Below are 12,640 nucleotides of genomic sequence, written 5' to 3'. Positions count from 1 at the left end.
AATTTAGTTCACATGCTTACTGAATGCCTGTAGTTTAACTGTGCAGTAGAAATGTGAACTGGAGATAAGTGATGTTGAGGTAAATGTTTGCAAATCTGTGAAACAGACTATTTGCACAAAGTTCCACTAAGATGATTTTACGGTTATTACCAATGATGTATATAGTGCGACCATATGATGTAATGATTTACATATTTGTATCAACCTTTGCCCTAGTGTCATTTCTCTACGACCTAAATAAACACTAACATTAAACTACCAGCATGTGTTGGGTGTTGTAAAAGGGAAGCCGTAGAAATGCATAGGGAATATGCAAACTTCCGCATAGATAGTACCATGATTAGAACATAACCTAGAAGTGAGCAATGCTAATCTCTGTGCCAACTCGCTAACCATTCTTTACAAACATTATTCACTATTCCAAAGAATAGCCATTTTGTACTAGATATGCAAATTCCCATTTTGCAGAACTTGGGGGAGATGTATCAAATCTTTGAGAGAGAGAGAGAGAGAGAGAGAGAAAGTGGAGTATTTAAACATAGCAACCAATTAGCTGCTAACTACTGTCATTTATCTAGCAAAGTCTATAAAATGACAGAACCTGATTGGCTGCTTTGTTCAACTTCTCCACTTTCTCTCTCTCAAAGGTTTGATACACCTCTCCCTTTTTGTTTTAGGAGTAGAATTAGAATAACAAATGTTCAGGTCATTATGTGGTTTGCTTTGGTTACAAATGGAACACCTTCAGGCTAAATTATGCTGATAAAATGTGAAATTTGCTAAATGCAAGTTTTATAAATGTGGTAGTGCTCATTCTAGCACCCTGAACATAATCAGCAAGATATTTTAATTAAAGTGCAAAATTTTATATGTGACGTATCCCTACAGCTATGGTAGCTATAGTGATAGATCACATCTAAAATGTTACTCTTCAAAATTAAAATAGTCCCTCCTCACTGATTACATGCAGGGTGCTAGAATTAACACTATGGGGGGTATCCGAAGTAAACTTTTTGGACCATTCACCCAAATTTGCCACTTATCGCATTATCCCTTTGTAGCATACTATACTATAGCAAAACGGAGATAGCCAATTTGCACTATAATTCTTGCATTGATGACAGGCGAAAATGGGGAAATCAGCTTGTACCCCAAACAAAGATGCCCATAATCCAAGTGTTTGGGGTTCTTAAATTGTGTTAAATGGCTGTTATATGCATTTTTCTCTAACAGTGAAAAAAATATAGAAAGCAATATTTTTTGGCCAAAATAAATGTTTGTTAAATTAGGGGTAAAAAATGGGTGTAAGTATATTTTTGTCTTATTTAAGGGCATTATAATAAAAAATACCACCTGCAAGGTTTATAACACATGTCCCATCCATACAGCAACCCCATATAACCATCCCACTACTTTAAACCCAATTTCCCCCCAAAATTATGTCACTATTTAACAAATTAAGCGAATGAAAAAAATAATTTTTTTGCCCACTTAGCCATTAAGGAGGGTGCCCCAGTGGTTCTGCACCAAGTCCCGACATTTTTAGACAAAAATAGGGGTTTTGCACAACTTATCACCTGCTCAGAGGTGGTAAAAAGAAATCACCGATAAAGCCAGCCCGAACCCCCAAAAAGTTTTTGCTCACTTGTAATTGGATAGCTTCTCCACGAAAAGCCAGTGTTTTACTATGGAGAAGTGGTTTCTCGAGAAAATTAAAATTGGAGAAAAGTTCTCTTGAGAAAAATTACCTATTTTTCCCCAAAAACATGTAATAGGACAGGGAAAAAGGTTATCCCATGAAAATTGTACCATGTGACTGGGGGTTTGCGGGAGTAAATGGATTAATGCATCCAATTGGATACCCCCCTATGTAGTTAATTCCAACTGCGAACTAGGTGCAATGCAGTAGGATTCTTTAACATTTCAAATCTGGTAACTCACCTAGCAGACTGAGGGGTCTATTTACTAAGCTGTTAGGAGATAAAGTGAACGGAGGTAAGGTACCAGCCAATCAGCTCCTAACTGCCATGTCACAGGCTGTGTTTGAAAAATGATAGGAGCTGATTGGCTGGTACCTTATCTCCGTTCACTTTATCTAATAAACACAGCTTAGTAAATAGACCCCTAAATGACACTTTATGGTAATAAATGTGATAGTATGGTACAACCCTGTGGATTAGTTCTGGACAGGAGTGTGAAAGAGAAAACTTTAGCCCATTTTTTCAAGGACAGCAAAATGGTAACGTCCACATTGAGACCATTTACACGTTTCCCAGGAACCAGATGAGCAATGACATTACAAAATTCCTAGGTTCAGAATACATTTACACTGTATGCAGTCTGTTCATTAAAAAAAATACTTTTGTTCCACTTTAACTGTTTTCCAAACAAAAATAATGCAGAAAACAATGTATCAAATCTAATTATTTAAAATAAATTCATAGCAAGATTATAATTGTGTAATAAGTGAATTTAAATGGCCTGTCATTGCAATAGCAAAGATACGTTTTTAAATGAACCCATCCTATAGCACACTTTTGTATTCACAAATACCTACATAAAGCTATGGCATCATTTACAAGCATGAGTTGTTGATACATATTCAGCAATATATATTTAAAACACCTTTGAGCATAATGCCCTTATTAAAAGTTATAGGGGGGAGATGTATCAAACCTCCGAGAGAGATAAAGTGGAGTTGCAGATCGCAACCAATCAACTTCTAGCTTTCGTTTATCTCACACAGTCTATAAAACGTCAGAAGCGGATTGGTTGCTACAGTACGGGCAACTTCTCCACTTTATCTCTTTCAAAGGTTTGATACATCTCCCCCATAGTATGTATTTTACATAAAGTGAATAAGGACTGTATAAACAAAAGTAGAGAGATAACAGAAGGCTCTTGAGATCTTTATTTCCCAAATAAAAAAAAAATTACAAAGAGATGAGTTAGGACATCAACATGGCTTCTTCTTTTCAAACTAAGTATTCACCAAATGCATCCATAAGGCACTTAGATTTGTATTTAAAAAAATAAAATGTGCATTGAAGCAAACATTCCCAGACACAAGTCTTTTGTTTGATGTCTGTATGTACAATATTGTACATATTTACACTCCTTTCTCTTGCCGTTATAATGGGACCTTTGGTTGCCTTGTTAACTTCAGTGCCTAAAATAAAGACAGAAAAATATTAGACATGAGAAAATTTGTAAAGGATTTTATACATATGTTACATTAATTATAAACCCAATATGTCAAGGCTACAAGTGTAATTATGTGGTCAACACTGCGTCTCTCATTGATAATGGCCATTGAAAGTCCCAGAGTATACAAAATCTTACACATATTTCCGCAGACACCGCTGACATATGAAGTCTGAGTTTGTATAAGAACAGGGGTGGGATGCACTAACACCTACTGCCAGTCACCCCAATAGCACAGATCGCATATGCACTAACATATGCGATCTGTACAGCAAAGGACAGCTCTTCCGATAATAGCTGCGATCCCTGCCGCCTGGTGGACTTCCGGGTTTATGACCCTGGAGTCCATCTGCGCATGCGCAGAGTGACGCGGCGGCTGCGGGGTATGCTGGGAGGGATCAGATTGGATCCCTCATAGCAGCGCGAAGCGGTAGAAGCCCATAGGCTTCTATAGGCAAAAGCTGGCGTTACCCTCCGCACCAGTGCCTGGCGGACAGGACAATGATGCATACGGAAAATGCAGTAAACGGGGGTTTTACCGCATTTTCCGTTTAGAGCATCCCGGCCCAGATAGGCGAAGCTATGCAGAGACTAATGAAGTGCATAGCTCATGAAATGATCAGGGAGATGATGCGATGTGACAGACTTGGAATGTGAAACGATTGCTGGCGCTTGCAGCAGCGGTGTGAGCATTAGCAAAGTGAAGCACTGGCGAGTTGCTTAGAGGGCAGCAGTTGCAGCGTACACAATGTGGACCAGCAGACAAAAAACTGGGTCTGAGCCCAAGGCCTGCGGTGGTAAACAGCTACTGGATGCGCTAATGGATCGGAGTGTGGGTAGGCTTGTTCAGTCCCATATATGGGCAACAGTGCATCAAATTACGGACAATCTGAATCAGGGACCAATTCAGATGGCCTCTCAATGTATAATATGTCACACATTACATTGTATGGGCTACAGTAGCAGAAGGCATGTCCGTACACTGTTGCTTTCTGCTGCTAACAGGGTGAAATGCCTTCAGTTTGCTCAGGAACACAGGAATTGGACAGTACATTAGTCCTGTGGTCTGATGAATCACATTTTCCGTAACTAGGACCTAGGGGGGCACATGAAAATTTTGCTATGGGGCCCCTTTAGGACTAGTTAAGCCCCTGATTGTGAGGCTATAGAGACAACAGCATGAGAACATGCATCCTTCTTGCATCGGCATGACTCTTACAGGCTGAAAGAAACAACATTATAGAGATGCAGTTTGCATGTGGGCTAATAATTCTCCATGAGACATACCAACAGTTTGTACAATCCATGCCTAGAAGATTTCTAGCCATATTAAGGGCAAAACGTGGCCAACAAAGTACTGTCCCAGTGATCATAAGTTAATCTAATTAATACTGTCGTTATGCAGGTATAATTAGTAATCACTAGTAGAGTCCATGATAATGGCTGCCCCTAACACTTGCTGTATATTCCACCGCTTGTCCTTATTTTTAAAGCAATTTTTACCATGAATGCACCAAATTTACAATAAACCCAAATTCCAAGGTTTCCTTTGTCAAGATTTAGGTGCAGCTAAACTACGATTCTCCATAATATTGCTAAACATGAACAATCTTATGTAATAGGGTGCGAGCTTCTGCTGCTGCGGGAATACATGCAAGTGTTCCCGTAGTTTTAAAGCGGCAATCGTTTTAAAAGCAAAACCAGCTTGGTTTCGCCTTTAAAATGATTGCTGCTTTAAAGATACGGGAATACTTGCATGTATTCCCGCAGCGACACATGCAAGCACCCTATTACATAAGCCATGAAGAGTTCTGACACAGGGGTGATGTCACGCAGTAGATGACCACTCTTTAATGGTGAAATTAAAGAGGGGAGCGTAGAGTGCGAGCAGAACCTGCTTTCTGCACTTAACATGTGGAATCTGCATAGACCAGTTCCGAAAGATTTGGCGTCCAATTAAATCTGCACTTTTATATACTAAAAGTAAATGTTTAGAATCTTTACATTTACTTGATTATTTTTCAGTAGTGCAGATCTAAGTCCTTACCTTAGGTACATACTGTATAATGAAAACTCCTAGAGTGATCAGTGTTTAGAAACGTGATGTACATAGAAGCCACAGCTTATTAATATCACTTACGGATGTCACATTAAGTCATTTCTCAGTAAAATGTTCCAGCTATTATGTAAAGTGCAAATAACCATTGAGGCTCCAGATAAACTGCAACTATATTTCAAATTGGTGAAACTCAGGAGATTTGTACAGTATACTGTATACTGTGCAATAGGCACTTTATGAATCTGCAGAATGCTCAGACCGCTTCAATGAAAAATATATGTTTTTCAAATAGCACTTTTAGAATAGACATGTGTAATGTAAAATAAAAACAGGATCTTTTACTTAGTATAGGATCTTTTACATAGTTTAAATGTTTACTTTAGTAAACATTTATACTATGAATTTCTTTGTACAAAGACTTCTACTGCTCTGAGATTTCAGTCACATTCCAGAAGTAGAAATGCAGAATTCAGGGCTCTAAATATTTAACACCAGTCCCACATTAGCAGCAGATATAGGTGTCATTGCTGTTTTCTAAAAGCCACAGGGGGCAAAACAATATTACAATATGACAGCAAAGAATTGTTCGTGATTGACTTAATTACTGAGGAACGTAAAATAGATTTCATGATTTTCTTTTGTATATAAAGCAGAGAAACTATTTAAAGAGACATTTTACTTTTTTCCTCGCTCACTTTGAATGCATCAAAAGATTTTTCAAAGAGTTCATTTAATAAATTAAAAGCCATCTTCTTTGCTCAAGGTATTGTTTTAGGAAGAGAGAAAGAAAAAGCTGCATAGTTATCATGGTTTAATACAATTATTAAATTTAGTTACAATATTTAATGTAGCTTCTGTATCTGAAAAATATTTTAACCACCATATAAGTACATTAGTTTTTTTTGGTGAGCAGAATTATTTTTTTTATTTTTAACTAAAGAAATGTATTGTTCTATAGTGTGATGTCTTATAATATGAGATATCAAATTTAAGTAACACAAAGGGACAAGATAAAATTAATTACAGTAAAAACTGTGCCCCCAAGTGACATTATTATTTCATTAATTGACATTAACTTATGATAAAAGTGAAATAAAATTCATGTATGTAACGTGATAATAAGCTTATATGAAACACAATACTTTAATATATGTATCATGTCTTCCCTAAAAAGGTATAACTTTAACGAAAGGACATAATCTTTCTAGTGTATCCATCTATATATGTGTATCTAGCTCTCTCTCTATATATATATATACATATACTGTATACATAATTATTATTACTGTATTCTATATTAATAAACAAACAATGTGGTTCTAATTCAGAGTCATTAGTCACACGCAATGTGACCACAGCTGTAATTTTAACACTCCAAGTGTGTCCAAGGTGAACTACAGATCTCAGCAGACTTCTGCTCCATGGAAGGTTTCGGTCCTCCTTGAGCTCACATTTCTACTTGCAGCTATAACTGGGTATAACTGGGTGGCAAAGGGGCATTCGCACATAAAATAAGTGTACATTAGGTGGAGACGGAATTGCGGGCTACTCAGGGATGAGTGTGCGCACAGATATAGTGGATTTCAGATGGAACTTTTGCACCACGGATGGGTCTGGTGCAAATACATTCTGATAATAACAACAGCTACTATAACAAGCGGAAGTATATGGGCAGTGCAGCTGCATAGAGGAAGTCGACTATGAACACGAGTGGAGATTCGCATCTATTTTTAGGCACGCATTGTGGATAAATTGCGTATGGATCTGAGAACCAGGTCCTGTATATGAGCATGTATGGTAAATTTAATGATGAATCCATGTACAGCTATGATTCTTCAAGTCAGATTGTAGATATAGATAGAAAATGTGATCAAAATTTGATAAAAATTATAAATAATAAGACTAATTGGAATGGAAATGGACTGTATATTGTTCAATTGTTTTGTTAGAATATAAGCCTTAGAGTACTATGCAACCTTGGACTAAAGATAGTATAATGTAAACAATATATAACTTTATAATATAAGCCTTAGAGACATGCTGCCACCTCTATCTAAAGATAGTATAACATCCAAATAGAAATTTAGAATACTTGAGCAGCTACATAAGTACTGCAGGATGAATGGTTCATTGGAACACAGGGCCGGATTAATAATTCGGCCGGTGGAGCTACAGCTCCAGTCCCAAAATAGGCCCATTAGGATCCTCTCCAGCGCAGATTGGAAAAAAACCTTCTTCCCTGACACCACCTACAGGACGACTCCAATGCCCATATCCATTCATCTCCTGACCGGCCAATCCGAGCTCTGAAACCCCGTTACTCTACCCCCACCCTCTCACTAATGGAGGCTGTGCGAAGCCCCTCCCCGATCGTGCTAAGGCCCGCCTCCTGATAAATCCGCATTTGTATCCCTGTACATGGCGTTAAAGCTCTGGTCTTTTGATGCCCCGCTCATTCACCCCTCCCTTACCCCAGAGATTTGTATGTCCCACAGTGGTGACCGGGTGAAGTGTTAAGCTGCCTCTCATTGGGTGCTCTCGACTAGGCTCAACCGTCCAGAGGTACTTGGTGACAACAGTAATGAGGTAGTGTAGTGTTAGCGGCGAGCAGAACATCAGGACAGGTAAGAGATGGGGGAGGTATGAGCTGCCTAATATCAGAGTGCATTGGAGTGTGCTCCTATAATAAGCAAATCTAGGAAAAAGTTATGTGTAGCTTTGCTCATTTATTCATGGCTCATAAATGACCATAACACAGATAATATAGAGAGGGCTCTGTGCGTCAGAGGTGACGCTGCTCCTTTGTATGCCCCAGTATCTGCATGACAATGACACAGATGAAAAAAAAAACTTTAATGCTTGTGTGTGTACCTGTGTTCATGTGTGTGTGTACCTGTGTTCATGCGTGTGTGTGTGTACCTGTGTTCGTGTGTGTGTGTACCTGTGTTCGTGTGTGTGTGTACCTGTGTTCGTGTGTGTGTGTGTACCTGTGTTCGTGTGTGTGTGTGTGTACCTGTGTTCGTGTGTGTGTGTGTGTACCTGTGTTCGAGTGTGTGTGTACCTGTGTTCGTGTGTGTGTGTACCTGTGTTCGTGTGTGTGTGTACCTGTGTTCGTGTGTGTGTGTACCTGTGTTCGTGTGTGTGTGTACCTGTGTTCGTGTGTGTGTGTACCTGTGTTCATGTGTGTGTACCTGTGTTCGTGTGTGTGTGTGTGTGTGTACCTGTGTTCATGTGTGTGTGTGTGTGTGTACCTGTGTTCATGTGTGCAAAATGTGTGTGTGTGTAGCTACCTCCCTCGCTGGGATGATAGAATGTAAAGAACATTAATAAAGAGATCTGAAACACTAAAACTACTGTAGATCTCCTGTGTTTGTGTACTAGGGGCTGATTCAGAGATGAATGCAATGGTAATTACGTGCGCAGATTGAGTGATTGTTTGCCATTGCGCATGTGTATAAACTGGACTGCGTTTACGGATGCACAGAGTAATCCATCGCACAGTGAGTGACAGACAGTCAGCGTTTGGGAGCGGTAAAGTAGGGTGGTCAGAAAAACGCAGGCATGTCTGACTATTTAAACACTGTTACATGGGCGTGCATAAATTAGCCCCTGAGATCTCCTACGCACCATGAGCACTCTCTGCAAGTCATGAGAGCTGCAGAGTCTGCGGCTGGTCAGACTTTCCGCAAGGGAAAGATGGCTGCTCTTTGTGCATTGATATTACTGATATTTATGCAGGTAAGCGACGCATATGAGAAGGCAGCGGTGGGCGTCCTTATGCCGGGGTGATCTTTAGAACCATTAGCATATTTTCATAGCTGTGTTGCATACGAAATTGCAGCTGCAATCGCATTAGCGTTCGTTGTCTGAATCAGGCCTTAGATTTCCAGACTGCAAGCCATCAAGACAGATAGATAGTACAGTTCTCACCCTTTCACAATAAAACCCAAACTTTTCTTGTTATAGTTCCACTATAATGTGGTTAAAGGTAGGAGCCAACTATGACCTCCTTTGAGATAGCCACTGCACAGGCCACACCTCCTCTGTTGACCACACCCACAAGTACTGCCATAGTACTAGTACTAGTCACAACCCCCAGCTGCAGCACACAATAGGCCCTTTATAAATTTCAGCTCCAGGCCCATGTGGACATTAATCTAGCACTTGCGAAACATCTCTGGTGGATGAAGATACACCATGCCTCAGTCTCCTTAATGTAAAGATTGTTTTGAAAGTGATTGATCAGGATCGGAACTGGGAATCTTACACTGAATGGAGACTAATCTTACGCTAACCTCATTTACCAAGTAGCTAAGTAATCATAATTTCTGTTACATATTTTGTCAAGTATCACTCTGTGTGCTGTGTCTAAATGATAAAGATCAGCCAAAAGATTTATCAGAGACACAGAGAGCTAATTAAATTGGATTGAAGTTTATTTACTAAAGGTACAGTATGTCACAATTAGCTGTGTACTGTGTGCTAAAAGTTACACAATGAAAGCAAATGTCTGACTGATGATTTTTAGTGCATTTTTCACCTTTGAACAACAGTAGTAAATAAAACTCACTATTATTAAACAACTTAATTTGTTTTCATGCAAGAATAATGCATTTAAGGAGGGATGAATGTTCTAGAAGGCTTTAAATATTAAACATGATTTTTTGTTTTTAAAGTAAAGACCAATTAGAATTGTTTTTATTAAAACTTCCTGCAGCACAGCTGAACAACACATTGTACCCACGGTATTAACTAAACGGAGTTCAATATTGTGATTAAAAAACAAGTCATACTGATTACCTTCTGTCTGGAAAGCATCCAGGATTTTATCGTTGGCACTAATACACTTCCAAGAAGAATTTGAGCCGGGTGATAAATCAACAGGGGAACAGATATTAATGAAAGATGCTCGTATCCCGCAAACACAATCTTCAGCATAGGAATTCCTGAAGACAAAGACAATTCTATTACTGACATTTAGGTGGCACCGTATAGGCGATTATACAACAGAAACAGATTACTATACAACGTTCAGTAAAGTACATTTTTAAATCTAACATGAAAATCATTTCGGTGATATCTTCTTTTATAGGTTTAATGCCAGTTGCAAAATAAGGGGCAGATTTAAGTAGCCACGAGGTTTACTGCACAGGGAAAGGTCCAGGGTTTAACGCCCAGATCTATTCAAATTACTAGTCCAGTAACCTGCGGACAGCACGCGATAACACATAAATTTCGTGTTAAGTGCAGGAATCTATGTGTTTTCCTGCGTTTTATGTGGCAGTCAGTTGAATTGCTCAGGACTAACAATTAGCCGTAAGGAACACTGCGTGGCTAACTGAACCTGCCCCTAAAAGTCACGTACCAAAGGTTTTTTTTCGGAACTGGTATGTAATGCTGCCGGATGTTTTGCCGGCGGACTAAATACCGTCCATGGAAGCCCGAACCACCAGGATCCCGACTGGGGCTGATAAGTACCCTAACCCTCCCATCTCCCCCCCCCCCTAACCCTAACTCTCCTTTAGTGGCACCTAACCGTAACCTTCCCCCAGTGGTGCCTAACCCTAACCTCCCCTTCCCCTAGCCTAACCCTAAACCTTTCTGGGGGTGCCTAACACTAAGTCCCCCTGGGGGTGCCTAAAACTAACCCTCCACCCCGTGGCTAACAGTCTTCGCTTACCTTCGTTCAGGATGTCTGGCTAAAGATAGGTGGTGGTTTTAGACGCCTATTTTTAGGCGTCGGACCCCCAGCGTCAGGATTCCGGCATTCCGGACGCCGGTAAATAAACTGCACCCCGTTGTTTTCTCCTCAGTAGTTCTAACTAGCATTGTAAATGCAATGTCGTTTTGTTTAATCATCACTCTAATAACTGCATCTAACTAAAATCTCCATATAGTCACCCTTTCACCCATTTTTGTATTAGAACAGAGCTCAGGAGTGCACAAAGCAGCCATTTATAGTAAGGATACAGTGTAATACATGTATAGAAAAATTGTGTAAAAAAAATAATAAGTAGTTAAAAAAATTGGGAAACATACAGATGCGCCCACGTTCATTGTGGCTGATCGCAGCTACGACATGGCGCATACCCGATCGCGGGAGTATGTCTCCATTCAATCCTATGGAGACGTGAAGCGTGTTCGCGATCGTGGGAGTGCATCTCCCATTATATTCTATGGAGATGCTAATGCGCGTCTCCGATCACGGGAGGTACGCATTGCTTCTAAAAACAGGTTTTGAAGTCAGGACCTTTATCACCTATTTATGGGAGTATTTTTCCATATTTGTTTTCACCTCTCCATCCCTTTGTGATTTGGACTTTATCTATTCACTTTATATACAAGTTCCTGGTCTGATTGTTCTTACTGAAAGCTTTTTTTAAATATCCCAAAAATTTGTTTGGGAATAAAATATTCTTTTACGAATATTGGTGTGAGATTCGTGACGGACGTCATCTGGTAAACAAAGAAACCTTTATATGTGGATCCCCACCATTATTCATGTGAGCTGGAGTATGTTCCTATTAAGGCTGGTATTGCAGGCAACATGGTGATGTAAAGATACCTATATAGTATACACACTTCCCATATACCACTTAAGTGAGTTCTCGGTACACTGAACTTCATTTATTAGTGGTGGCGAGAATCTATTCTATTTCTGTGAAAATCTTCCTCACTGTCCTGTTCCTTTCCATACACCAGGGGAAATTTGTTACCCAAATCTATTAAGATAATTACACATTGGTCTCTTGTTTTTTCTCTCATTTTTTTCATGTATTAACGTGATCGAAATTTTCAGTGATGGTCAACAAAATCAGTGTGTGTGAAGACCCATGGTATAAGTATAAGTTATCTTAATTAGGACTGTGTACCACGCATTAAGGGATCTAGTTACTAAGCAGTGTTAGGAGACAGAGTGAAAAGTGATAAGGTGCCAGCCATTCAGCTCCTAACTGTCATTTTTCAAACACAGCCTGTGATGTGGCAGTTAGGAGCTGATTGGCTGGCACCTTATCACTCTGTCTGATAATACTGCTTAGTAAATAGACCCCTTTATGTCATAGGTCTCGAACACATTCTAATTAATTATTCTTTGCTTGTCAAATTAACTATCGCCTTTGATCCTTTTTTCTCTTCGAGTGTATATTTAATGGCTTTATTCCGGATTGGGCAAGTTTTAGTAAAGAGGATTGGGCAGACACAGTTTTGTGCCAGAATTCACTATTTACTACTTTTCCCTGCTGCGATACTGTTAAGGTGGGTACACACTGGACGAAGTGTACTGGGACGGTGTGTTGGCCTGTCAGGCTGACATATCGTACCGCGGGTACGCATCAGAACTATATCATGAACGACAGAACGATCACTCACTGTACA

General features: G+C 39.5%; 1 protein-coding gene across 1 annotated transcript in view; it reads right to left on the bottom strand.

Annotated features, from left to right (window-relative positions):
* Positions 1-2,896: 2,896 nt before the first annotated feature.
* The window catches only part of SLC10A7 (solute carrier family 10 member 7), a 205,552-nt gene continuing 195,808 nt past the window's right edge, over positions 2,897-12,640 (bottom strand). The window contains exons 11-12 of the mRNA XM_088447969.1: positions 10,064-10,209; positions 2,897-3,169 (exon numbers count right to left, since the gene is read on the bottom strand). Coding sequence (XP_088304095.1) covers positions 3,131-3,169; positions 10,064-10,209 — 185 coding nt within the window. The 3' untranslated portion in view covers positions 2,897-3,130. The remainder of the gene's footprint in view (positions 3,170-10,063; positions 10,210-12,640) is intronic.

This window comes from Taudactylus pleione, unplaced genomic scaffold (assembly GCF_031769625.1).
Source record: "Taudactylus pleione unplaced genomic scaffold, aTauple2 ptg000021l, whole genome shotgun sequence".
NCBI lineage: Eukaryota > Metazoa > Chordata > Amphibia > Anura > Myobatrachidae > Taudactylus > Taudactylus pleione.
The sequence above is the reverse complement of the archived record's forward strand: the minus strand, read 5'-3'. Positions and strand labels throughout refer to the sequence as shown.